Source organism: Lissotriton helveticus, chromosome 2_1, assembly GCF_964261635.1.
Source record: "Lissotriton helveticus chromosome 2_1, aLisHel1.1, whole genome shotgun sequence".
Lineage (NCBI taxonomy): Eukaryota > Metazoa > Chordata > Amphibia > Caudata > Salamandridae > Lissotriton > Lissotriton helveticus.
In genome coordinates, this window is record NC_136059.1 from 1523422352 (window position 1) to 1523447760 (window position 25409).

At 42.1% G+C, this 25409-nt stretch overlaps 1 protein-coding gene across 1 annotated transcript in view; it reads left to right on the plus strand.

Annotated features, from left to right (window-relative positions):
- Positions 1–25409, plus strand: part of LOC144818753 (alpha-2-macroglobulin-like) — a 1363397-nt gene that overhangs the window by 1300880 nt on the left and 37108 nt on the right. Inside the window, exon 35 of the mRNA XM_078676468.1 lies at positions 15765–15870. Coding sequence (XP_078532594.1) covers positions 15765–15870 — 106 coding nt within the window. The remainder of the gene's footprint in view (positions 1–15764; positions 15871–25409) is intronic.

Here is a 25409-nt window from a genome sequence, read left to right on the forward strand (position 1 = left end):
TGTCGATGATTCCTCTATTGTTGCAAGTAGAGGGCCTATGCGGGTTGGAGAGGATAGGAGGGTTGGGCATGTGTGTGAGTGAAACGGGGGTCGCAAAGAAGGGTTCGTAGGAGAGCAGGAGAGAGCGAAGATCAGTCTCCGAAAAAGGGTTGTTGGTTCGCATTGGCCGGGAGGATAGATTACGGGAGGGTACTGATTTCCAGCTGGAAGCATTGTGTTTGGAGGTGCTAGAGAGGTGAGTTGTGGGCTTGCTAGGTATACTGGTTCTGTAGGATCAGGAGAGCCCTGATTGTCTCGATAGCATCACTTTAAAAGCCTGGAGATCCTCTTTGATTAAGTGAAGTGTGGACATGATCTCATCTAATCTAGTGTCTGGTGTGGTTATGATTGGGGTTGGAGGTGGTGAAATGAGTGTGTGTGTCTGCGGTGTGGTCTGGTTGGGTGTATGGGCGGATGCAGGAGTGCTTGGGTTAATATGTGCAGATGTGTGTGTGTGTGTGTGAGGGATGTTGATGTTAGTGGCTGAGTAGTGGGTTTGGCATGCTGGTGGGTGGAAGTGTGAGGTGAGATTGGAAGCGGTGAGTGTTTAGAGGGTGGACTGATGTCTGAGAGATCAAGGGGTGACCCGTAAAGTGCAGGCGACTGAGCTGTGGGGGATTGGTTAGCATGAGTGGAGTCCTTGATATGTGTGTTATGGTGAGTCGGGGAAGAGGTAGGCGGAGCGAGGATTAGGGGGGGTTATGTAAGAGGGGTGGGGAGCTATGGTGGTTCTCATAGTGAGTTCAATTGCTAACAGAGGTGCGGATGAAGAATGGGTCTTGCTATATGAGGATTGATTGGTCTGGGGGAGTTCGGGTTGGATGGTCGTTCCTGGAGTGGGTTCAGTTGCTGATGGGAGTGCGTATGTAGTTTTGGTCATGCTAGGGGGGATAGGTTGAACTGGGAGGAGTCAGTGTTGGGTGTGGTATTGTGGGGGTGGCTAGGGTAGGGGGAGAGATGATGGGGGAAGGGGTTGTGTTGAAGGGATGAGGAGCTATGGTCATGCCTTGAGTGGTTTCAGTAGCTGTGGGGGGTGGGGATGTAGTCTCCGCCATGATGGGCAGAGGAAGCGTGCGATGTTTTGGTGAGGTGCTGGTAGGTGTATTAGTGGGAGTAGTCATCAGGGTAGTAGGGGCAGAAAAAGCGGTTGGATCCAATGCCCGTAATGGTCAGGGGAGTGGCTTAGGGGGAAAGACGAAGGGGGTTAGGGCGGTAGCATCTCTAGTAATGGTGGTGGGGGTGGATTGGGAGGCAGCTTGGGGATTGTCCACTTGTTCTTCAAAGATGGGGAAGATGTTATCAAGAAAATTTAAACTACGGTCCGTGGCTTGGATGAGGATAGTACCGTTGTTATAAATAGGGATTGTTGCTTGGAGGAGTTGGGAAGGGGCAATGTAAATAGCTAGACCATGTGCCGATTTTCTTGTGGAAGAAATCGTAAATGTGGCTAGAAGTACTTTCCTCCATTGTGCTCTCCTTTTCGTATGGAAGATGATGTCAATGGTTGTGTGCCCGTTGCGTGGGGAGAAGTAGGGATCAACAAAGAGAGTTTCAGGGTGTGATTTGGTAAAATTGTGTTTGAACCTTTTGGCTGATTTTTTGTGAGGCCAGGGGGATATATGATGTTGTATTTGTGAGTGCCTGTGAGTTCCATGGTATGCGTGGGCAGATAGGTGCGGATGAGAGGGCTCCAAGAGAGTCAGGATGGCTGGGATCAGGAGGAGTCCAGATTGAGGGATAGGGGGAAGAGGTAGGTTAGGTGGGTACTACGAATTTGAATAATTTCTAATGGGCTAAGGGGACACTGCGGTAGGATCTAAGATGACGTGAAATATGCACCCAGGGCATCAGGTAGGTGGGGGGGTTGGAGTGTTGGGAAGGCAGAGGGGTCTTAGGTAAGAAGATAATAAACAAAGGTGAGATGATAATAAACTTAGGTAAGAAGATAATAAACACAGGGTGAAGAAAAGAAGGAGAGAAAGGAGATGCGTAGGGTAGGTGGCCGAATGAGGTGAAAGTTTGGGAAGTCAGAATAGATAGGAAGGGGGACGGTAGTCAGCTAAGGGTTAAGGTATCCAGAGGCCAGAGCAATGAGGGGAGGTCAGGCTAAGATGGCCGACTCCTAATGAGAAAAATACTTAAGAAGGTAGGTAGTCCTCTGTTAGTTTCCATTGATGAGGAAAAGTTAGTGTAGTCCTACTTTGCTGTTCATTCTATTGTAGGGAGGGCTAAGGGGGGGGCGAAGTCCTATTTTCCTGTTCATGAACCAAGACAAGGTATATGGTCCTATTTCAGTTGTGATGGAGTTCACAGGAAGTGAGTGTTGTGAAGGAGAGTGAGCTGAGGGATGGTGGGGGAAATCCCCTGCACTACGAGCCATCGTCCATTTTGGGGAAGTGAGAAAAACACTAGTCTCAGTGGAGAAGTAGTCTGGAGGTGGAGATGTGGAGGAGGGTCAGAATTGACCAGAAATAAGCAGAGTGATGAAAGCAAGAATATTTAAAGTCAAAATAATTGACTTCATCTCTTACTATACATTTGATTCTTGTTTTCTAAAACTGTTGTGTTGTTTTTAAACTTTGACAGTCAGCAAAAACATTAATGTACTCGTGGCACTATTTACCCTCACTTAGGCGCTATGGCGCCTCCTCAAGCAGTATATCCCTTTCTCTGAGTTAGTATGGTCCTAACAGGAACGGTCTCGCTTCCTGGTTGTGTGTGCCTGTGCCCGTTTCTATAGAACCTCAGTCCTGATCAGTGGGTCCAGGAAACTGTCAATAAATCTCACGCTTGTGCAAAAATCACAGAGATTCACAGCTGGCTTGGGTCATATTCTGAAAGTTTATTTACTTACAATGAACCTGCCACAGAAGGGTGAATCATAACTAGGCACAATCAGGGCGCTCCTCACAGCTAAGAATATTAACCATCCCTTGAGAAATTTGTAATTGTACACACTACACCTCATACCCCTAAGCCCCTTTGGCTCAAACAATGAGTGAGGAAACATTTCTTCTCTCCTTCACCACAAGAAAATTAACAACTTCCATCCCTTGCAGTGGTGTAAATGCCCTACGGCTTTTCTTGGGCAGTAGCACCATACAGAGTGCGACAGCAACATGTGCATTTGAGCAGGTGTGAGGCAATTTCCCCAACTCCCTCTCTCGGATCATCTATGTGTCTTGCTGTGCCTGAAATAGCTGACTGGAAAGTGAGAGGTTTATATCAACGACTGAGCCAAATCCAATGAGCTGATCCTGTTACCCTCTGTTGTGGTGAGCTAAGATCCCATGAACTTACCACTAGAGTTGGTACCACATAGGGCTGGCTCACAGTGAACTGCTCGCTAACTGCTACTCACAGGAATCAACTTGTTTTGGTCCTGACAAATTATCCACTTCCGCTGTACATCATGACAACTCTGTGGGCAACTTTCACAAGTTCCTTCTCCCATCTCTCCAGCTAGAGAACAAGAAGTTCAATGAAAGTCTCTGAAAAGTATGACTGGCTCATATATCCGGGCACATTTTCACTAGCCAACCAGACCACTGCAGACTCTATCAATCACCCTGAAATCAGTTATCTCATCACTGCTGGTATCTTCGATTCTGGAAGGAGATGCAATGTCAACATCGTCCACAGCCTCCAAACTCTTGGCTCGCTCTTTGATCTGCTGAGCGTTGCACTTTCTGGAGTCTAGCAGTTCACCGCATTTTCACCACAGGGAGGCTGGCCCCTGGAAGCTCCATCTGGAATCTATGGTAATCCCTCTAGACCAATCAGGAAGTTTTAATTCACAGATGTGGAGACCGATTACACTTGGCGCAAACCTGAATTGTCAAAAGCCCTGATATAACTTCTTAGTCCCAATTCATACCATGTGCTCAGCAGTCTAGCTATGTACATTCCACCAAAACACAACCTAAACGTGTACATGTGCATGCTGCAGCACTTCTTTTAATTTCAAAGTCTAAAGAACAAACTTCCTGCTGTTCCATATTCAGACACATCTATAATCAAACCCAAGCAGACATTTATGTGGCCAATTATTTTAAAAAATGTTATCCAATTTTTTTAGAACGTTGTAGGGCCATAAGACCCAGATGCAGTAGGATGCTCTTCATTTTCGAATTCTGACCAACCAGGTATGATTTCTTACGTGAGAGACTCGTAATGAGTCCCCTGATGGGTGTTGTCCTTGCTTTTGACGTTACTTACCAATAGAGTGCTAAACTCAGTTGGCAGATTAGGGTACACCCAAAGTGGTACTCCTTTTGTCATGGGCGACTATTGTCTCCAAAGCTAAGGCATAACATGGTGAATGGTTATTGACAGCTGAACTATAGTCATGGAAAGGCCATTTTACCTGCACCCCAGGGGACTGACTGTCAATTGGCTCTCCTTGTGTAAATCTGTGTTGTATCTTATGTCCTAACCCTCAAATTCCCTGACTATGCTAGATGTGTGTATGAATATGGCTTTCAAGCACGAGGGCTGGGTATCTCCAATTGGGCCACGCCCTGTATATGTAGCCCCTAAATCAGTACAGAGCTTCATAAGGTTAGTCAACCAAGGTTGGATAACCAAGGTACCTGCTACTTACTGATCAAAAACTGCTTTTATTCGCCTTACTCGCCTAATTTTGAGCTCATTTAAAAATAATTGTTATTTGGAATAAGTACTGCTGCTATGTAAAAATTTGACACTGGTAACTTGTTCTTAAACTCACCCCACCGTTTGTCTAAAATCCGGCACCTTAGAAAATTCCTGCACTAAAACGCAGCCCGTAGCGCCAACAGCATAGTGAATTCGAGGACCAATTCTTAAAAGGATAGAAGGAACCAGTGCCTTCCTCCGCCATTAGGAATTATAGGAGTTGGCAGTGTTCAGACACCTTCTAGACATTATTGGCCGCTACTTTGTTCATGGTCAAAGTGCTAGTTCCTGCACGCCCAGCCCGGTTATTTAATAAGCGCCTGGTCGCGAACATACCCCTAAGGAGCCCTGCCCATTCCCTACTGAAACATGGCTTCCATAGGAGTCTATGCCAACATCGCAATGACCCTCCCCCAGGGCAATGCAAATGCTAGACACAACCGTGAAGGGAGTAAAAGGGTAGTTGGAGTTACCATTATTTGTAAATAGGAGTTGAAAATGAAATTCGACCCATTTACTCTTCCGGGAAGTCAATGTGAGTCGTTCACCGCAGAACTTTCATCAACTTTCACTTTTTACGGCCCATTAATATATCATCCCCCTGGCTCTGCCACCCAATTTATACATACCCTCCCCGACATAGCGGCCGAAACAGCTTACCAACTGTTAAATTCACAGTGATGAAGTCCTTAATATCCATCTAGGAAATGCCAATTGTGAAACCTCCAAAAACCACTTAATGGACCAAGCACCAATCCAATTAATCCAACGGGTCAAAGTCGCTACCCACAAACAAGGCCATTTACTTTCAATATTCTCAAATCTTCCGGAATTCACCACAGGAGACCCACTAGAAATCACATGGTCAAACTATAATTTAATACCATTTCAAGTGGGACACACTAGTATCAAAATCATTACACCGAATCAACACAAACCTAGATGTAACTCGGCTAAGTTAGATATAGGCACATGGGAAAACATGCTCACCAATACCACCCCTGAAAGAAGTGGAGATATAAGGCAGCAGATTGTTTTCTCGGCTACTATTTCAATTGTCTTCCTTCAGTAATTCGTGTAGAAAGCAATAGACATATTTTTCTACCTGTCCATGTAAACAACAGATCTCACAAGTGTGCAAAAACTAATAAGATTTACACATCCTAATACATAACAACAATGAAGCTTTGTATCTTCTAATTCTAATACCCCTAAGAAGCGAAAGGATCCAGTTATTGCAATGTTTAAATAAAATGAGCAATAATAGAAAATCAGCTTCAGTTTTCCCATCAGTGATATAGCCAGGCCTGTATTCTCTGGGGGCAGACATAGTCATCCACCTGAAGATGGAAATGGAAAGAGGTAAAATGCCTAATCTTGTTTAATATAGAATGTTTGGATGACTACAGTTAATTTCCATTAATCATCTTGGATTTGTAGCGCGCGGCTCATCACACTGGAGGGTATACAGGTGCTAGTTTCTTGTTGGGATCAGTCGAAAAGCCAGGTCTTGAGTCCCTTTCTGAATTGCGGGAGAAAGGATGATGTTTGGAGGTGAAGGGAAAGTTGTTCAAGGACTTGGCGGTGAGGTAGGAGAAGGATCATCCTCCACTGTAGCTTTGGCAGATGTGGGGAGCGTGTGCGAGGGAAGCGGAGTGCAGGTGTCTGGAGGGTTGGTGGAAGTTCAGGCGGTGGTTGATGTATGCTGGTCCTTGGTCGTGGAGGGCCTTTGAAGGCATGTGTCAGCATCTTGAATTGGCATCTTTTCTGGATGGGGAGTCAGTGGAGGATTCTGAGGTGGGGAATGATGTGGGTCCGTTTGAGATGGTAGAGGATGAGTTCTGTATTGCCTGAAGTCTCTTCAATTTCATCTAAGTAGGTTTCAAACTCAAGATAATTTTAATGTAACAACAAGTAACCTTCAGTTAATTAAACACACAAGGAAATGTCTCCTTACCCCGACCTGATCCATTAGAAGTACGCCTTTTTGTACGCCTTTCTCAGATAAAGGTTAACGCAAATTGGTGCAAGCTACAAGTGTGAAAAGTTCAGTTTAATTGAAATAAGCAATGTACGTCATGAGTAAGGCACCTCTTTTTCTCAGTGTTTTCTTTAATAAACATCATTGCGTTTAATTTTAAAAGAAAAGCTAACACTTTAGTAGCAACATTATTACATGACACCAATTCCCCTCGATCACCAGATGACATACATTCATCCTTCGTGCATCACATTTGTACCTTTATATCCCCAGTTTTTTTTATATATTTTGTCATTTCTGTAATACATTCAATTTTACGTTTTCAAATTCAGGTTTGTCTATTATTTGTAGGCATTATGGATCTCGTAAGCATTTTCTCCCTTTACTTGTGCAACCACTTTTGTTTATTTGAGGGACCAGTTCTTCCACGGTTCAAGGGGGATCCAGTGCATAGCAGATTTACAAGTTACTATAAAATTAATGCTATTCAGACATGTTATTCAGTCAATGTAAAAAATTAAGTTGAATGCTTAATATTCTAGAGGTAAGTTTCAATAACCCCCAAAAATATAAAGAGATCACTGACTGTTATTATTTTCCCATGTTTGTAAGATGCATGTAGACATGTTCTGTGTCCAAGCTTCCCACAACTTGATAGTCTTTAAGTCTGGTCAACTTATCCCTTTTGGCCGTTGCAAAAACATCCCAGTACTGGATTTTCCCAGCAAAACTGCCACGAGTGTCCCTCAACAAGCTGCATGCCCAATGAGTCTGACAATGCTTAAAATACCCTATTATATAAAGATCCAAAATGACTAACTATTTACCACCATTTCTTCAAAAGACTCTAGAGTACTTCTGGGTTAGTTGTGTAACAGAGTGCTGAAGGTTCTGGAGGCTCATTGGATCCTGAGCAAAAATAATGTAACATCTGCAAATAGCAGAGTGAGGCAATCCTCCCCAGCTAGAAGTCATGCCTCATTTGGAGATTTGGCTTAGTGGATCTAGTACTCCATACAGACCTATTGCTTGGTGAATGTAAATAGTTTTGTAGTCTCCCCTCACACTAGGGTGACCAGACGTCCTGGTTATGCCAGGAAGGTTCCGGATTTTCATCATCTGTCCCAGCAAATTTACTAATTTCAACGCATGTCCCGGTTTTTATGGCGTGTCAAGTGAGAAAGGAGGGAGACATGCTTTTAGGTGTGCCAATGCACAATTGGTGTCAAGCCTTTCAGGAATCAATTTAATTAACATTATAGAGCGCGCAGGTCACCCGACTAGGAATTTACCATCCTCACCTGGGCACCTAATCAATTACACGTTTATTTAATCAGGTAACCCACGCTACTACTAGATATTTTATTCTACTAGGTCCTATACCATTGACTTACCACTCCTTGTCACTGGTACCTGTAACCTATTGGATCAGGGAATTAGTTTAAATTTGGTAGCATGTGCACTCATAAAATAACCACAGACTCTGGAAAGTTTTAATCACTTTATCTAAATTTCATCACAAGTCATGATCTAGAGGTTAAAAGCTATTAAACTATCAATAACCAACAGTAGAAACATTGTATAGCTATGCAAAAGAAATATTATGCCAATCATTTAGATTTTAAAGGGAAGGTAAGAACAAGGAACATGCTAGTCGTTTAACATAGATTTGCACAATTTGTCTAAAGGTTGGTAAAGAGAAGGAACATACTAAATATCATAACTTTAATCAATTGTCTAAGGGAGGGTGAGAAAAAGGAACATAATATGGAATTACAAAAATCTCTAAGCATATAACGATAGGGAAGGTAAGAAAAATAGAACACACTATTAAATCTAACAACCAAACATAAGTATTTTCAAAAGGGAGGGTTTTGGAAAAGGATCAAAAAGCAAATACTATGCAATCATGATGACATTTCAGCATAATCTATAGGAGGGTAAGAAAGTGGAACATACTATTAAATCAAATAACAATTTTGTTCATTCAAAGAGAAGGTAAGAAAAAAGAACATATGTAATCAAAGCTTTTATCGATTTAGGGAGGGCAAAGAAAAGGACGCAAAGCATAATGACAATTACCCACACAGATATATATTTACCTAGAATGGTGTGAAGACCAACCCTGGCCACGGGTCAGTTAAGGACAGAAAAGAACGCCAAAGGTTGCAGTCGCCAGTAGGCCAGCAGGTGCAGATTAGAATCAGGACAGGGAAAACCAGATTTGGATCAGGACCGGACCACCAAAGGTTAAGACCAGCACCCGCAGTTCAGTTGCAACGCCTGCGCTACTCCCTCTCTGCAAGGTATCAGCCAAAACACTGATTGGGTCAGCATGTACCAGCAAAGTGCTTCGCCAGCACTTCAGCTTCCCGACCCCCGATTGGGTCAGTAAAGTCTTTTGACAGAGTGCTCCGCAGCCCTCTGCTCTTAATCACCTATTGAGTGCGTTGGGTCAGTGACAGGTCAGTTATTCGGACAAGTCAGACAATTTCTCTAGCTAAACCTAGGCTAGTTATACTGTTTTCCAGGTTAATGTACCACCCCCCAATGTTGCAAGTGTAAGGATCCCCAATTTCGATTAGACAAAGGAGGAGGAGAGGTCGTCACACCATACCAAATTTGAGACTTGTACCATCTCTTATTCAAATTTACGTTCCTGCCCATCAAATTCAGGTTCACATGCTGTCTTCATTCTACCTAACAATGGATGTTCTATTGACAAATACATTGTATACGTTTTGAGTTCATTGAAGCAGGTTCCCAGGAGCATCTTCTTAGTCAGTCAGCTCCTTGGCTATAGTCCAAAGGTCACAGTTCCAGAGACTTGCGATTCTCGCGCAGTCGCAGTTTCAACAAATATGGAGTACAGCGTTATGAGACAGGCCAGTTTTCGAAGAGCAACATGAAATGGAAATGAAACAGTTTTAGAACAGAGAATAAATGAATACACTGTATACCATGTATTTCTACTCTATACCCATTATCTTAATTTTAACTATAGCATTAGGATTAGGCAGAACGAACAGCTTGGCGAAAGCAGCAGTGCAAGCTACCTGCATGTGAGAACATAGGGCAGCCACATTAACACTACTGCGCAGAAGCGACAGCTTCCCTCCAAAATAGCGAACACGTCATGTCACGTGAGTATGACAGACGCATGCGCAATAGAAAATCCCGTGTAGCAGCAGCCATATTAAGTGCAAGCATATTAGGATCAGTAAAACACATAAGCAAGCCTCACTCGGATACCCCGTGTAAAGGTAAAATATGCAAAATTAGTAAAATGAACATGTTGATTACATTATTAACATTATTCGAGGTTCATGATTACAAGCAAGTCGCTTCATGTGCGAATCCTTGCTCCATCAATCCCCTCTTTGATGATATTTCATATCATCACTAATTAGATGAAACAGATGCCAACTTTTCAACTCAACTCAATCTCTTCAAACTTTCTATTTTGCTTTTTTCCATTGTTACCATGAGAACTTTTCATTTTCTTAAAAATGTTGCTATTCATCTCCTCTAGTTCGAGTTCATCAATATTTCTTTTTATTCCTCGCTTATTTACGGAGTATTTCTTTTTATGTTTTCGGCATTTGCAACAAATGATTATACCTAGAACTAGTAAGCCTATTCCCACCATTGGCATCAGTATTCTACCTACAATACTCTTTCCTACATTAGAAAGCCAACTACCTATAGAGGAGTCAGTTAGCCTCTTCCATGCACTATCAACCTCCAGTGGTTTAAGCTTTTTTTCCAAATTAGTAATATTTTTCACATACCTCTTAATCTCAACACTTTTGTCTGGTATGTAAGTGCAACAATGTTGCGCTTTCAACATTCTACAGACTCCGCCCTCTTTTGCCAACAATGTGTCAAGAGCAAGTCGATTTTGTAAAACCATTGATCTGATCGCAACCAATTCGGTATTGACCATTAAGAATCCTCCAGCAGTGTCAGTTGATAACCGATCCACTACTGTTGACAATTTGCAGATTCTGTGTATATTCAAAGCCACTCCCACTGTAGGTATCAATGGACTAAATATATCACCTACAATTTCACCAACACTAGCTCTTTTAACACTTACTAATCCATTAGTTTCTTCATTGTTTCCAGTGATTTTATCCACATGATATATTTTTGGAAAAACGATACCAAAATAACAACTCCCATACCAGTGATCTGGTAATTTGTAATAAGCCTTTTTTCCACATATATAATCAACTCCGGGAAACACAGGTTCAGTTCCATCTTTGAAACCCCAACCCCCAATTACCTTATAATTGTGTTCACACTCACTGGAACCAATGAATATATTGTTATAATAACTAGTTTTCTCTCTGTGGAGACAGAGTTTCCCCTTCTTTTCAAAATCCAGCAACATAGCAGCATTAGCCCCATTTGAGGTGTTCCCTATGCTTTCAGCTCATTTGGGAATTTTATGATTTGTATAATTTGCTTTTCTTTGGAAACTCTCTCTTCTTTTCTCTACTATATTCAAAAACATTTTCTCCTTTTCTTGTAATAAACATGTCAAATTAATTTTGTGTGCGTCATCTATATCTATTTTACCTATAGTTAGAAAATATTCACTCATATAGCGGGCTACATCTCTAGTAGTATGTACAGGGTTTAGGTTTCTTCTTACAGGAAGTTCAGAAAATATCACATCTAAATTGGAATAATAATACTGCAAAGGTCCTGTCTTGTAAAATAAGCTAGCTAAAACACTACAGGAAATTCCATATGTTAGTGGCAAATGGTGATAGGTTACACCTTCAGCTACTGAAGTAGGCAGCTTCATACACACATAGCAATCATATATTTCCATAGCTTCTACATAGTGTACTAACAAGTTTGCAAATACATTCAAATGTGTCTTATTTTTGATTCTCGTGTAATGTAGTCCTTCCTCATCTGGTGCTTCTAAGTCTACCTTCTGTTGTCTAATGCTAAGTGCCCTTTCATGTGTATCTACTCTTTTTGGTGTATCTTTTGTCTGTAACTCTTCTGTATCAGGTGGCAGTTGCTCATTAGTGTTAAGTTTTGTCTCTTTACTCATCATGTAAGGAACAGCTATTGTTAATCCTATCCAAACTATAAGTACTACTGCTATACTACATAAACATACTCTACAACATGTCTTTAGACAATTTCTTTTCGGTCTTTTGTTACCTGAGATGTAAAAAGGATCATTCTTTCTTTTTCCCATCATGTACCCTTCCTAAGTGATAATACATAGTGAATAAGCAAAAACACAGCTACAGTACAGTACAAATAATCAGTGATATTTTTTTTAATGTTCTACACAAAATTGACTTTCTAAGGTCAGTAGCTAATGGCGTAGGTCAGCCGAGACATCCTCAGGCTCTAACAAGCTTGGAAGGACTCTCGCTGGCTTCACCAGGGAAGAGGCTGCAGATAAGTCACACGAGGCAGGCATTGAAGTCTTATGCCTCATTCCTAGCTGAAAACGGGGGCAAGAGCTACAGGTTAGATTGGCCAGACGTCTTAGGGTATGTAGTTCTTTCCACAAGAACCCAGAAGTCTGTGGGGGCCAAAGTGCCTTGTTGAAATCAAGAAGTGGATGAGGGCCTGTCCTCAAACAGCAAGTGTAGAGCTTGCCCTAAGGGCCCTGTCCTCAGTCCCTTGCTAGAAGCAGAAGCGGGGGTAGGTGTCACTGGCCAGGCTGATGCAAGGGTCATATGGCTTGTAGTGTCCTCCCCAAGAAGCCCCCAGAAGTCTGTAGCACTTAATGCAGTCTTGTAGTGTGTTTGGAGGAGTAATCCGGTCTCGAGGTGGATAAAAATGTCTGCCAGTGGCGTAGCTAGAACCTCTGGCACCCGGGGATATCCCTCAGATTGCCGCCCCGGCTGATAACGGGAGGGGGAGGGGTAGGGGAGAGGGCTGCAGAAAAATAGGACGGATTTGCTCCGGAGCCCCCAATGAAGTCAACTATGTAGCTTGGCTTTGTCGTGCCAAAAACCTCCACTATGTTATTGATATATAGATGTTCATTTCACACAAGGCCTAGTGACTTAGAGAAATTGCACACTTCTTTCGTGTTCTCACATTCTTGGCATGCTTTACATCATAACGTTAGACATACTACATTATACAATCCCATTATCATGTATTTTTATCCTTATTCTTCATCACCACATTCAGTACCTTCCAGCCTGGGTTGTGACCCCCTAGCTATGTGCGTGCCCATCCATTTCTGGAACTTTCCTGCCTTTTTAAGATCTTCTTATAGTTTCTCGTTGTTCAAATGGGTGTAATTTATAATATTTATATGTTTCCCTCATCTTCATTGCTTGATTTTGCTCACGCGGAAGTATAACTCATAGTTGTTGGAGTCTGGCTCTAACGCTACATCCTTTCAATGGGACACCATGTTCGGGTCTCTGCTTCTTATGTCACAACTTATTGAATGCCGGAAGTCGCAGTCGTGACTCACTTCAATTGAGCCTATTGGACTAGAGAACAAAATGGCAAAGATTTCTAAAAGGAAAGCTCAGGACTGGAACAAGATGTTTCTGGTGTCACGTGCTCCTCTGATAAACCGCAGACCTCTCAGGTTCTCCATTTCCAAGCTTGCGTAGCTCATCCCATCCATATGTTTTCATTGCACTCAGGGGTTTCCAGTCCTGTTCATCCCATCATAAACCCAACACTACAAGTTCCAGAATGGAAAGGAAAAAAAAAATGCACTGAGTGAGCGCCTCACGCTTGGATCTGGAAAACTCGAGAGAAACCTAAATCTACAACAGTGCAAGGAATCGTTTTCCAGCAGCTGCCTTGCCAACCCCCTCTCATACACACTACTCTGACAAGCATTATGGATCAAGACATTTAAAGAGAGGAAGACGTTAAATCAATTGTTAAGTGACCTCGAAGCAGGCTAAACTGCCTGCGATTGGCACGCTGTTTGCAGTACAAAAACAAAAAAACATTAGTTCAAACAAAACATAGGTTTTAAATATGAAAAGAGGCCCAATGACTTCCTCTTGTCCAACTCCACATATCCCCCACTATCCTTTTCCGTGCAAATAATATTCTAACATGTCCACGCTCAAATTACTTTCATATTTCATTACACCAAATCAACTAATCGTGTTTAAGTTCCAGAAAAGCACTTTGCTGCCTCTTCAGGGGAAGTAAACGCTATGTAAATGTAATTACAATACAATAAGTGCCATTAAGCAAATTGAGAAAAGGCAACATGGAAATCATCGATATTATTAAAATCTGGCCGAGCCAGTGGCGTAACAAAGGCCCCTGCAACACCAACAAACACAAATGTTTGTCAATAAAGCCGGATCAAACCGGCTGCACGTAATTTGGGAGATGTTCATTCATTACCCCCATAAAGCGTTTATTTTATTGTAAATAAACTCGCTCATGTCAACCGTGCCTCGTTGCTTGAATTCACGTTCCGCCCTCTGCCTCCGTGACCTCCCTGACATCATCAAGCCGGCCTCGATACATCACACACAGACCACCCATCGACGAGTAATGATGGGTGTTCAGCAGGAACAAAAACGCTCTGGTTCCAATGTTCTTAAAACAAGGTTTTAACAACTTTTTTTGTATTCTTGAAAACAAATTCTGCAAGCTGCAACTAATCTCCCTGCACTCTCCAGACTCGAGAGCGCGCTGTGGTGGCACACGTGACTGCAGCGCAGGTGGGCTGGCCAAAATGATTTCCAGAGCCATCATTGGTAGCGCTTTCGTGCGCTACCAGTGATGGCTCTGGGACCCACATACGCGGCGGCCGCCGGCTGCACAGCACTGATGGCCCATTGCGGCGGCCTTCATAATTTATTTGCGGACACTGTCAGTGTCCGGCAAATAAATTATAAAGGCCGCCGCCATGGGCAATCCCCTAGCTACGCCGTTGATGTCTGCTGGTCTCCTCGCTGCACAGCTTCTTTTTATTTGCCTTCCGTGGAGGAAGCCAGTTTCAGCTCTGGCCTCTGGCCTGAGAAGTGCGAGGTGTAAATACATATCTATGCCCAAGGGCATGGCCACTGCTACACATCTAAACAAAGGAAATTAACTGCCTGCCCAGACCCCGGATCTTGTGTTCTAATGTTCATGAGAAGTAAACCCTAGCAAGAAACCAGCAACAGCTCCTGACTAGCCAAGAGGTTTCCTGACTCTAGACTATATGCCAAATAGATATTATGAGTTGCTCAAATAAAACACAGTGCACCTTTGGTGGATGATTGCCATGAAACTGTATAACCTTTACTGACACTTACGAATAATTGTTTCCCTCCAATGGCTTCTATACATCTTTAAACCAGAGTAGCCAGTTGGGATAGGGCCACTGTCACAGTTTATGGATGTAATGTGGCCTTTTTTTGTCAGCTCAGAGTTCACCTTTTGAGTCTGAAGAAGCCCTGTTCACAATGGTGAGACTGCAAGGACAGCTTGGCTTCCTCCCTGAAGGAGGGGGGCATATATCCAGGGACTCAGGAAAATTCTTGCGCCTGCTGCCTCTGCTACCTAAAAGGATAAATAGAAGAGAATGTCTGGTTTGTAGAACCACAGGCCTAGTGTAACATAGAGCCTAGAGTTGAGTTGTTCATCATGCTGCTAAGTTGGCATAGTATAAATAGGTTCACATAATTTTCATTGCATCCATCACAGGAGATTTGATCTTTGAATTTTGGCCATGAATACGTCTTTCTCTCATCCAAGCAATAATGTGAAATTATCATGTCAATATTTCCCTTTAAAGATTTTATGTATTCACAATCCATTCTGTGAAGTATCCAGTCACCAGAGGCCACCTGTGACCCATTTGAATGCTTACCACTGTCTCCAGAACTTCTTTTCTGATGTAAATAGACACTGCTAGCCTGCTGTGTATCCTTGAGGCATTGGGTGTGCCTACTGCATCACGCTCAACCCTTTTCTAGAGGGTTTGCATCATTATGCCCTTAAGTTTTGTGAAGACTGTGCACACTTTAAGATGTTCACAGAATTAAGGATTTAGAATGCTTACGTTTTTTTTATCCCGTGACTTGCTGTAAATAATTGAAGATGCTTCTTTGTCTTTTCATAGGTAGCAAATGATTGGACTTCAAGTCTCACTTTCTCTGTTGAGCAAGAGAATCCTGTGACAAATCTGCAGCCAGCCACAGTGAAGGTTTATGATTACTATGAGACAGGTGAGTAGCATAGCTGAGGTTCTACATCTCGGGTCATGAATCCATTAATGTGTTATATGTTTTGTGTTAAAGGGGTATTTGTTCTTTATGGGAAAGGGCTCTAGGGCTACAGAAAGTTTGGGGTCATGTAACGTTAGAAGTCAGTTGCAAGAGCTAATAAGATAAAAAATATACACACCACAGCCTAATGCAGATTGTCACACTATGTCATTTTTTTACATTATGTCAAAAAGAAAAAAGAGATCGTTCCATAATGTTCATTACATGTCAAGCAAAACCATCCACAACACATATCAAAGTAGCAGTGAAAGGCTCCTATCAAAATAGGGGGAAAGTTCATCAGTCCCCAAATATGTCAAGGAAGCCTTTTCCAAAACTAGACCGTGACACCAGCCTTCCTCCTTTGTTGTCACCCATGTCAAGAAGGGGAAGCATGACAAAAGTGGAAAAAAGAAAATTGCCATTCTCACTTCCTGTCTGCAGTTTGCCAAGAAGGAAACACATCAGCCAGTGAAGACCTAGCCTGAATCTGTCCTCCATCTTTCCAATTTGTCCAGGTGCCCACTTTGGTGCTGGCAAAGCATACCCTTCCGGCCCTCATTCTCTGCGGACAAGGGATGCTCCCTGACATCTGCCAATGGGTACTGTAGGCTCACCTCAAACCAGCCTGTCATACATGAAAATTATGTGCTGCTGTATTGTTGTGCAGCTGGTGCATCCCAAGACTCATTGAGAGTTCGACAGATATTACAAATGTTCAAATAATATCATGTACTGGTTACTCATTGTATTGTCCCCTGTACTCATTCTTTAGCCCCACTTTCGCTTTTATGCATGGGGCAGCAGGTCTGGTGGTGTAGGAACTAGCCTGCTTTCCCATGACAAGAGAGGAAGTGGCAGCTTCTGTGAGTTGCTCTGTGTGTGTGTAGACCTGCACACCTTACTAGCCAAGTTAACAACAGAATTTTCAATATTTATCAATGTTATAAACAAAGTTGGCGTGCTGCTTCACTGGGGGTTACTGCCCGAACCCCTTGAATATAAATCGCACTGTCAAGGCCTGGAAACACCCAGGTCTGTGAGGAGCTCTGCCGTGTCCTTAAGGTTTCAATTTCTAATCTTTGGATAAATTAATATGTTAGACCAGCTCTGCTGTTCGTGATCATAACAAGAAATCATGCAATATCATGTTCTTTGACCAAATTAAAATTGTATTTCAAACATTTGTTATAGGCAATACTGATTAAACAAAAGTACTAAATGTAAATGACATACAGTTTCCAATTCACTGTTGCTCCATGTCAAAGTATTTACACATTGTATAAAACATTATAACATAAGGAAAAAGCCCAATGCATTTCGGGTTTTGAAAAAACCCTTCGTCAGGGGTAGATTTCAAATGTACATTCATCACAAGAGTGCGTGGTTCCGTTCCTTCAAGTAGGCGCTGCAATGTAAAAAAGAAGTACCATATTGTTATTCTAATGCATCACTTATGAAAAGTGCTAGTTACAGATCAATGATAGGATTTGTACATGAAGAAGAACAGGAGTTGAGAATACGAGTGCAAAGGACGTGAATTACTGATGAAAAAGAGGTGACTTCTGCACCCTGTGATGAAAAATGATCGAGGAAAACGAGTGTTCAAGAGACAAACAGCAGGAAACACAGGTCTCCTTACGTGACCCAGCTATTATGAGAGTGCGTTTCAAATACATCTCCAGATATACTAATGTGCCGGTTACATGCAAAACAATACATCCCAGTGATTCAACGTGCCTGCTGAAAATACTGCCGAAGAAACATACGCTACTCACTCTACTGAGCTTGCGCAGGTGAACTCTAAATGGATAAACAGACGTAGTGTTAAAAACTGCCTTGACTGACCATTGCTTAAACATCCCAAGAAACGTGCTATGACTTACCAGATCCATATTCCAACTGGACTCTGGAGTCATAAATCCACTGGAAGTGAGCGTGCTCTCGCAGATTCCGTTCAATAAAGCCTGTGGGAGCATATGGCTTTTAATATTTGAGTCAGTGCAGTGAGGTTGGTTTAAACGCCAATTAAATAACGTACGCAAGCTCACCTCAACATTCGCCCAGGTCCTGCAACAAACAACAGAACCCTTTGTGAAAACCGTGTCTGGTGCAATCCATAAGTACAAAACACTATCGCATCAAGCCGCTTGTCATTTGTTTCATCCAGCGCTGGTAGACACTCACCTAGAAGCTTCCGAAACGACCGCCACCTTTCCTCATATACCACCGTGAAACGGAGACGCCATAGCCATGCGTCTTCACGTACGGGATATAACGTCGCACGTGTATCTACATCGTTATGTAGCTGCAATAAACTTTATTGAGAAAGAGCTTAACATTGTGCTTGTGTATGAGTGCCTGCAATTCTGATGCCCGTTTGTGCGCATTGACTAAATGTAATCCAGTGCACTGACGATAATATTAGCCAGTGTGATTTCAGAGAAGCGCATGAAATCAAAATACCCCAGTATGGTGGATATATTCCCTAGGTGAAGAGCTAGCGTAAAGGATAGCAATTTGAAGGAGCCTCAATAAAGCACAAGATGTAAATTCCTATAGTTTGTGTGGTGTGAGTAGTAAAAGAAAAAAAAACAAGGATAGAAAACCATGTGCAAATCCTGTACAGACACATTTTTAGTATCACTGGATATATGATGATACTACATACGTACATCCATTATTTTCAAAGAAAACACAACATTTCATACTGGTCATTAAGACCCCCAGGAATAATTGTTCCCAAGTATTTAACCCAGAATGTCTCCCTGCGAGACAATGATGTATGGTAATCTTTTCCCACTATGTCATCTACCTTCTCTAGTTTCGAGAACCTGATTTGTGGAATGGTGTGTGGTGTATTCACCCAATGTGCAGCTAGGCTCGACGTCAGATGTCTATTGCGAATTGTGCTCTTATGTTAAATGATTCAAGTCTTCACTTTCCCCGAAGTCCTCCCTACGTAGACTAACCCACATGGACACTGAATGGCGTATATGACGCCCTCAGTGTTACAGTCTGATGTGTTCCTCAGTTGTATTTTATGTTGTGTCCTGGGGTGTACAAATGGGTTGCCTACAATTACATTGCCACACTGACCGCAATTCCAACATTTGCGCATGCCCTTAAATGTGGTGTTTTTGGTTGTGTTTTTTCTTTTAAGAAGTTCCCTGAGATTTTTGGGATGGTTGTGTGCAAACATACGTATACGGTCAAATATTTTTTAGTGAAATCTGGTTCTTGCGCAATTATCTCCCACCTCTTTCGGATTATCCTTTTGATTTGAGCTGCTTGTGAGGATTGTTTGGGAACAAATACCATACATTGGTTTGCAGATTTAAATGATTTTTGGAGTAAATCTGTGCGTTTTTTTTGTTCCACCCTTTGTTTTGCCATCAGCAGAATTTCATCTGGATAACCTCGAGCCTTGAATCTCTCAATTTGATCATTGATGAGGTTTGTGCTTGTTGTTGCATCTGGTGTTATCCTTTTTATTCGAATAAGCTGTGAAACTGGTAGATGATTTTTTAATGAGATCGGATGTGCACTGGAATAGTGTAAGGCATTGTTGACATCAGTTGGTTTGTGGTACACAGTGGTAGAAAAGCCATGTGATGTTTTTTCAATCTCGATATCCAAAAACTGGATCTTCTTGGATTGGATGTTATGCGTGAATTTTATCCAGGGATTCCTTTTGTTCATGTTGCGTATATTGTGATGTATTTCCTATGGGAACTGTATCAATATTCCTGCTTCTGACCCTTGCCCGGTTAATAAATCAATAGTGGCCATACAACGGCACAGAAACCCGCTTTCTGATTAGGTCATAGCGCATGCTACCACATTAAGCAAGCACTATTCCTCCAGCCCCCATAGAAAGCACACCGAGTTCTCAAAACAAATCAAACCTCCAGCAACCTGGGAAATCCCCCGCAGCTATTGTTTTGATTTAGCCAAGAACTCCAGTAAAGAATGTAAGAACGACCAGTTCTTATGACATCCTTATTGACGTATTCATGTCCATCCTTACGTCAATCTCGGCACCTTTCAGGTATAAATATTACCGACATTGCCCTAAGCAAACACACGGTGGTGGTGACGAGATTGGAGCAGCGCGACTTGCCGAGGAGCCCAGCTGATGCAGAAAAAGCCCACGGACGCTGCCCCTCCCTTTTGACACGCTGAGAGAGAGACGCTACCTTTTCTCTTGCCGAGAAATCCAGCTCCGGCGTTTCCAGCCGCCCTCGCAGGCAGCTGGGATATCAAGTCTTGAGATAGAGATACCAGCCCTCCAGCCTTCTAACTCCCAGGTACAGAACTGAATAACCCCTTACAGAGAATTCTTGAGTCAGACCCTTGGCAAAGCAAACTTAACTTAAACTGCTACTTATCTACTCCCGCCCACGTATTAGGCTTAGGTCAGGTACACTGGGGTAGGCGTAGTTAGAAGCACCAGTTGAGTACGATTAGTCAATGTATATATGTATGTATCTATTTTATCCATTTTAAAGTATCATATGGCTAAGAAACCATATCAATGCTTTTACAGTATTATTTTATAATTCTGCTTTTACTGTATGCACTGTACTTAACCTTAAGTATTGCAATAATAGCGATTCATTTCTCTTGTACGAGAAAAGAAACTGATCAATAAATAACACCTTTTTATTGAACACGCCCGTCTCTTCCTTTTCTCTACAATCTGGTGAAACTAAGAATGCACGTACTGACTGAGTAAAATAAGTTGTCTTTTGTTTTCACACGACTCTAGAGATATACTCTTGATTAGGGGAGAGCAAAGTTGTCATGTTCTATGGTTGTCAGAAACTAAATCCCTTCTTGTCTATCCAGGGAGGTTAAACTCCTCCTTGCCTATTCGAGAAAGTTTCTAGTGAACTCTGAGCTAGCTGGCACACATAAACTTTAAGTCTAATATCGTCAGTAGAAGACCTAGTTAACCACAGTCCTACGTCTATACTATTGAAGATATTATTCCAATGCGCAGAGCCTATTGGGATAATAGGAACTACACTACATGGCGCCCAACGGTTTGGATAGGCAATAAATCTAACGTAAGACATTAGAGTAACTCAGTCGTGCTTTTTCACTCAGACCCTTTTTTCCCATAATACTCCAAAGACGTCTGGAGTGGGTGAAAGGTTAAATCCGCCAAACTTAGTAGGAGGAGACTCCTATGTATGGTTCTTGGTTTATTCAACGTTGAAGGATACACTGTTCCAAAATATTGTGCATCTAATCTTTGTTTCCATAGAAACCTGATCTGCAAATAAACAAAATAACCTTCCTGTCAGTAAAATGTCAGACAGTGAAGTAGAAAGGGAGACAGCTAGAGTAGCAGCTCAACTCTTAGCAGATGACAATTGTCTCCTACAGCAAGACCCGGGGGCAATACTCATCCCGGTCAACATAAGGAAAACTATAACTTTAAAACTTATAGAAAATGGGCTGACACCGAGAGGTGGTACAGTAATATTCGTAATTGAGGCACACGAATATCGGCAGACAGAGGTATTCTATTCATGGATAAACTTTCCAGCAGCAAACGCTGTAACAAAGGACTTCCACTATTACAAAATAGAGGAACCTCCGAATGAGTATACTCCTTTCGAGGAGGTGGAAATACCACTCAAATACCAAGAGTACCTGCTCTTGTTTAATGACGCCCTAAAACATAATAATCACATCACCAGGCTCGGTCCACTAGGTAGACCAGGAGCAACGTGGCCGGTCCTAGCCGGATACACACCACATCCAGACATTGAAGAAATGTCTGCACCAGATCTTTTAGCACAGCTAAAACAACTAATTAAAATACATAGACAATTACTCCAATATGTAATGCGGACTTCAACAGTCCAACCAGCTATTAAAATTCCACAGCTGACCCCTACTCAGGGGAACACAAATAAAATTACACCACAGAACATACAGTCCTGTCTAGGTAAAGTACCCGCAAAACGGGAACAAATTCCATTCTGGTTAGCACAAAAAATCACTCAAATAGAGGCGGTATTTCCGGATACCACCCCTGTTGAGAAACACAGGATTCTGACTATCTGTCTTCCAATGGGAATCGCACCACATGTGGAGGACTGTGACACTTGGGGTACAGTCTTTGCTTCCATTTACACAAAAACACATGGTGTTCCATCCATGTCAGTAATACCAGATGTGCTAAAACAAATTCAAGATGAATACGGTCCAGAACCGGCCCTAACTCTGGGTATGAAATTACTAAAAGACTTCAAACAGGTCTCGGCAATATTACTAGCCAATATAAAGGGAGAAGCAGCAAATGTGGCGATCCGCCAGAGGTTGAAAGAGACAAATATAGCAGACCAACCATTTGAAATTGCCAGTATCATAGAAAAATCCTATGAAGAACTAGGAAGAGATAGTTTGGGTGGGAAACCAGTGAAACCCCAACTAATTGAAAATCCTGAAAAGGTATTTATTAAAAATAATATAAACACTCAAAAAAAGAGCTGGGATGGAAATAAACAATCCACTCGTAAAGAAAAAAGATTCCAAACCAGAGGAAAGTCTCCTCGGCGGAGAGAAAGATCTCCGGACCAAGGACGCAAGTCTCCCCAAAGGGAGCCCTCTGTGAAAAAATACAACCTTAGAAATAGGGATAATATAAAAAAACCTGACAGATATCAAGATATTGATACACGTCCCTCTCAATCTTTTCAGACTTCCTCGCAGAAATCGGAAAGAAGAGGACGATCAGAACACAGGGAAGAGCACGTCAAGTCCAAAGACAAGGAACCTGCTCATCAAAATAAAAAATTACAATTTCCAAAGAAGAAGGTAGCCAGTATTAAAGTAATCAAACATGCCGAGGATACTCAGGACACAGCTGAAAAACGGAGAATGGGCTCAGACAATGCTAGACAGCGCAGCAGAAGTAAGCATAGCTCGCAAGATCCTGATGAATCATCTGGAGACAGTGGACACGAATGAATACATTCAGGTGGAAACTGCAGATATCAGAGTTAGCAAACCTCATAAAATATATGAAATAACATTGCGTATAGAGGGGGATAAGACTAGGAAAATAAGGGGTCTATTTTGGGATAATCTCTCCAAGGGCTATGACATCCTTCTAGCTGAAAAAGACTGGCCACCAGAGTTTGTCAGGGAGTGCCCTCATGGCGAAGAAATACTTATGCCTGCCTTCTCAAATCATATTCCAATACAAAAAAAGTATACACTTGCAAGAAAGTGGGCAGTAGCACACGCTCCTGCATTATATAAAAACCATGTGGGATGGGATGAGGACTCTCCTCCTCACAAAATCCAGTTAAAATCACAACCTACTGCACAGAGGCAGTACCCAATTAAGCAAGAAGCTAAAAAACAGGTAAAAGAGATCCTAGATCAACTTGAATACCAGGGGGTGATTGAAACTTGCACCTCACAAGTGAACAATCCTTTGTTTCCTGTCTCCAAACCAGATAATTCATATCGTCTTGTTTTGGACTACAGACACTTGAACTCATGTTGCAAAACTTTTGCAGTGCAAAACTCACACAGTGCAGCACTAATGAATAACATAGTGCGCAAAAAATACAAAACAACATTAGACATCTCTAATGGATTCTTTTGTCAAAATATAGCACCAGAAAGCAGATATTTGACCGCGTTTTCAATAAATGGCGCGCAAAAAATTTCTGTCGTTTACCACAGGGGTTCAAGAACAGCCCAGGATTATTCTCAGCGAGAGTAACAGAGTTACTACAAATATATGATGATGAGGCATTATCTTATGTCGATGACATCTATCTAACAGATGATGACTTGGATACTCACTTGAAAAGAGTGAACACCATAATACTTGGGTTTGCAGCAGAGGGTTAAAAATTCAACTTTAAAAAGTCAAGAATTGCCCATATAACTGTCCTGTTTTTAGGATATGAATTATCAAGTGAAGGCAAAAGCCTGGCTGACAATTTCCTAGAGAAATGTGCTGTAATCCAAGCACCCAGAACATTAAAAAACCTACAATCAATTCTAGGTTTCCTAAATTTCGGAAGAACTTACATTATAAATTATGCAGAGAGGGTCAAACCCCTCTATGATCTAATAAAACCAGATTTTAAAAGAATCAACTGGACTCAAAAACACACAGAAATTTTGAGATCTTTACAAACAGACATGTTAGTTAAAACAAAACTGCAAACACGTGACAACACACGCAATCTTGTGATTCGAGTCATCCCAGGAAGATGCGGATTCACATACCTGACCTCTAATGAGGGAGAAAAGGTACCAATTGGATACAAATCACACTTGTACACAGAAGCTGAAAAAACGTTCAGCATTAAAGAAAACATTGTTCATGCGGTTCAAACGGCTGTAGCAAGAGAAAAAGACCAAGCTGACGGTAGACGTATTACAGTCAGAACAGCAGAATCAGCTTTTGAGGCATTAACAACCCCATGTAATTTACCGACAACGGCATTGAATCCAGAATGGATACAATGGGTAAATTCTATTGCTATAGACAAAGTGAAATACTATTTTGATCCAGAAATGAAAAAATTAAAACATCTAGAATATGAGAGAAAATACCCTCTGCCAATCGATATTCTGCCCTTACGACAATACGCCTGTGTAATCTATACAGACGGACATGCTCAACCCTCAGTTTGGGGAGAGCAAGCTTACAACGCCACATGCAAAATTGTAAAAGACGTGTGGCGCGGAGGTAAACTGAGACCTCTATTTACGAAAACACACTCAGTGGAAAATAATTCAGAACAACAAACTGAAATAATAGCGTTAAAAATGGCGCTAGATAATGCAGATCGCAAATTCCCGACACTTATAGTGTGCGATTCGTATTACTGCGTCAAATCATACAATAACGATTTACAGAAATGGATTCAAAACGGTTACAAAGATGACACAGGTTCCACAATAAAGCAGAAAGCGCTTTGGGAACAAGTAGTTCTTTTACAGAAAGAACTACCAAAAACTCACGTGATACACTCACTGAGTCATCAGCGTGATGGCGTTCACGTTGCAGGGAATTCATTGGCTGAGACAGCCACAGCGGCAGCAACTAAATCGGCTTCCGTAGCTACAAAAAAGCGTTCCGTAAAATACATTGACGGTGAAACTGTGCTGGCGGTGAAAATGTCATCAAAAGGCGACTGCTCAGCGCTACCGATCAACTATCCACTCAATTATACATACATAATCGATGCAAACTCCGTTCCTTTTGCTCGAATCCCTGGAGTGGGGGATAGAGTAATTCCAAACATGAACAGGAGAGGCTTGTTAATAGCAGACGCACATATGGGTGAGGGTCTTAGACACCTTAAGCTTAAAGATTCTCTGGAAGAATTACAATCAATATACTGGTGTCCAGGCATGAGCCTGCATCATCACACCTTTGTAAAAAACTGCCCAGACTGCAACAGAGATCGCAGTGGCGACCGAGACGGTGTATTACCATGGCATTTCGCTCC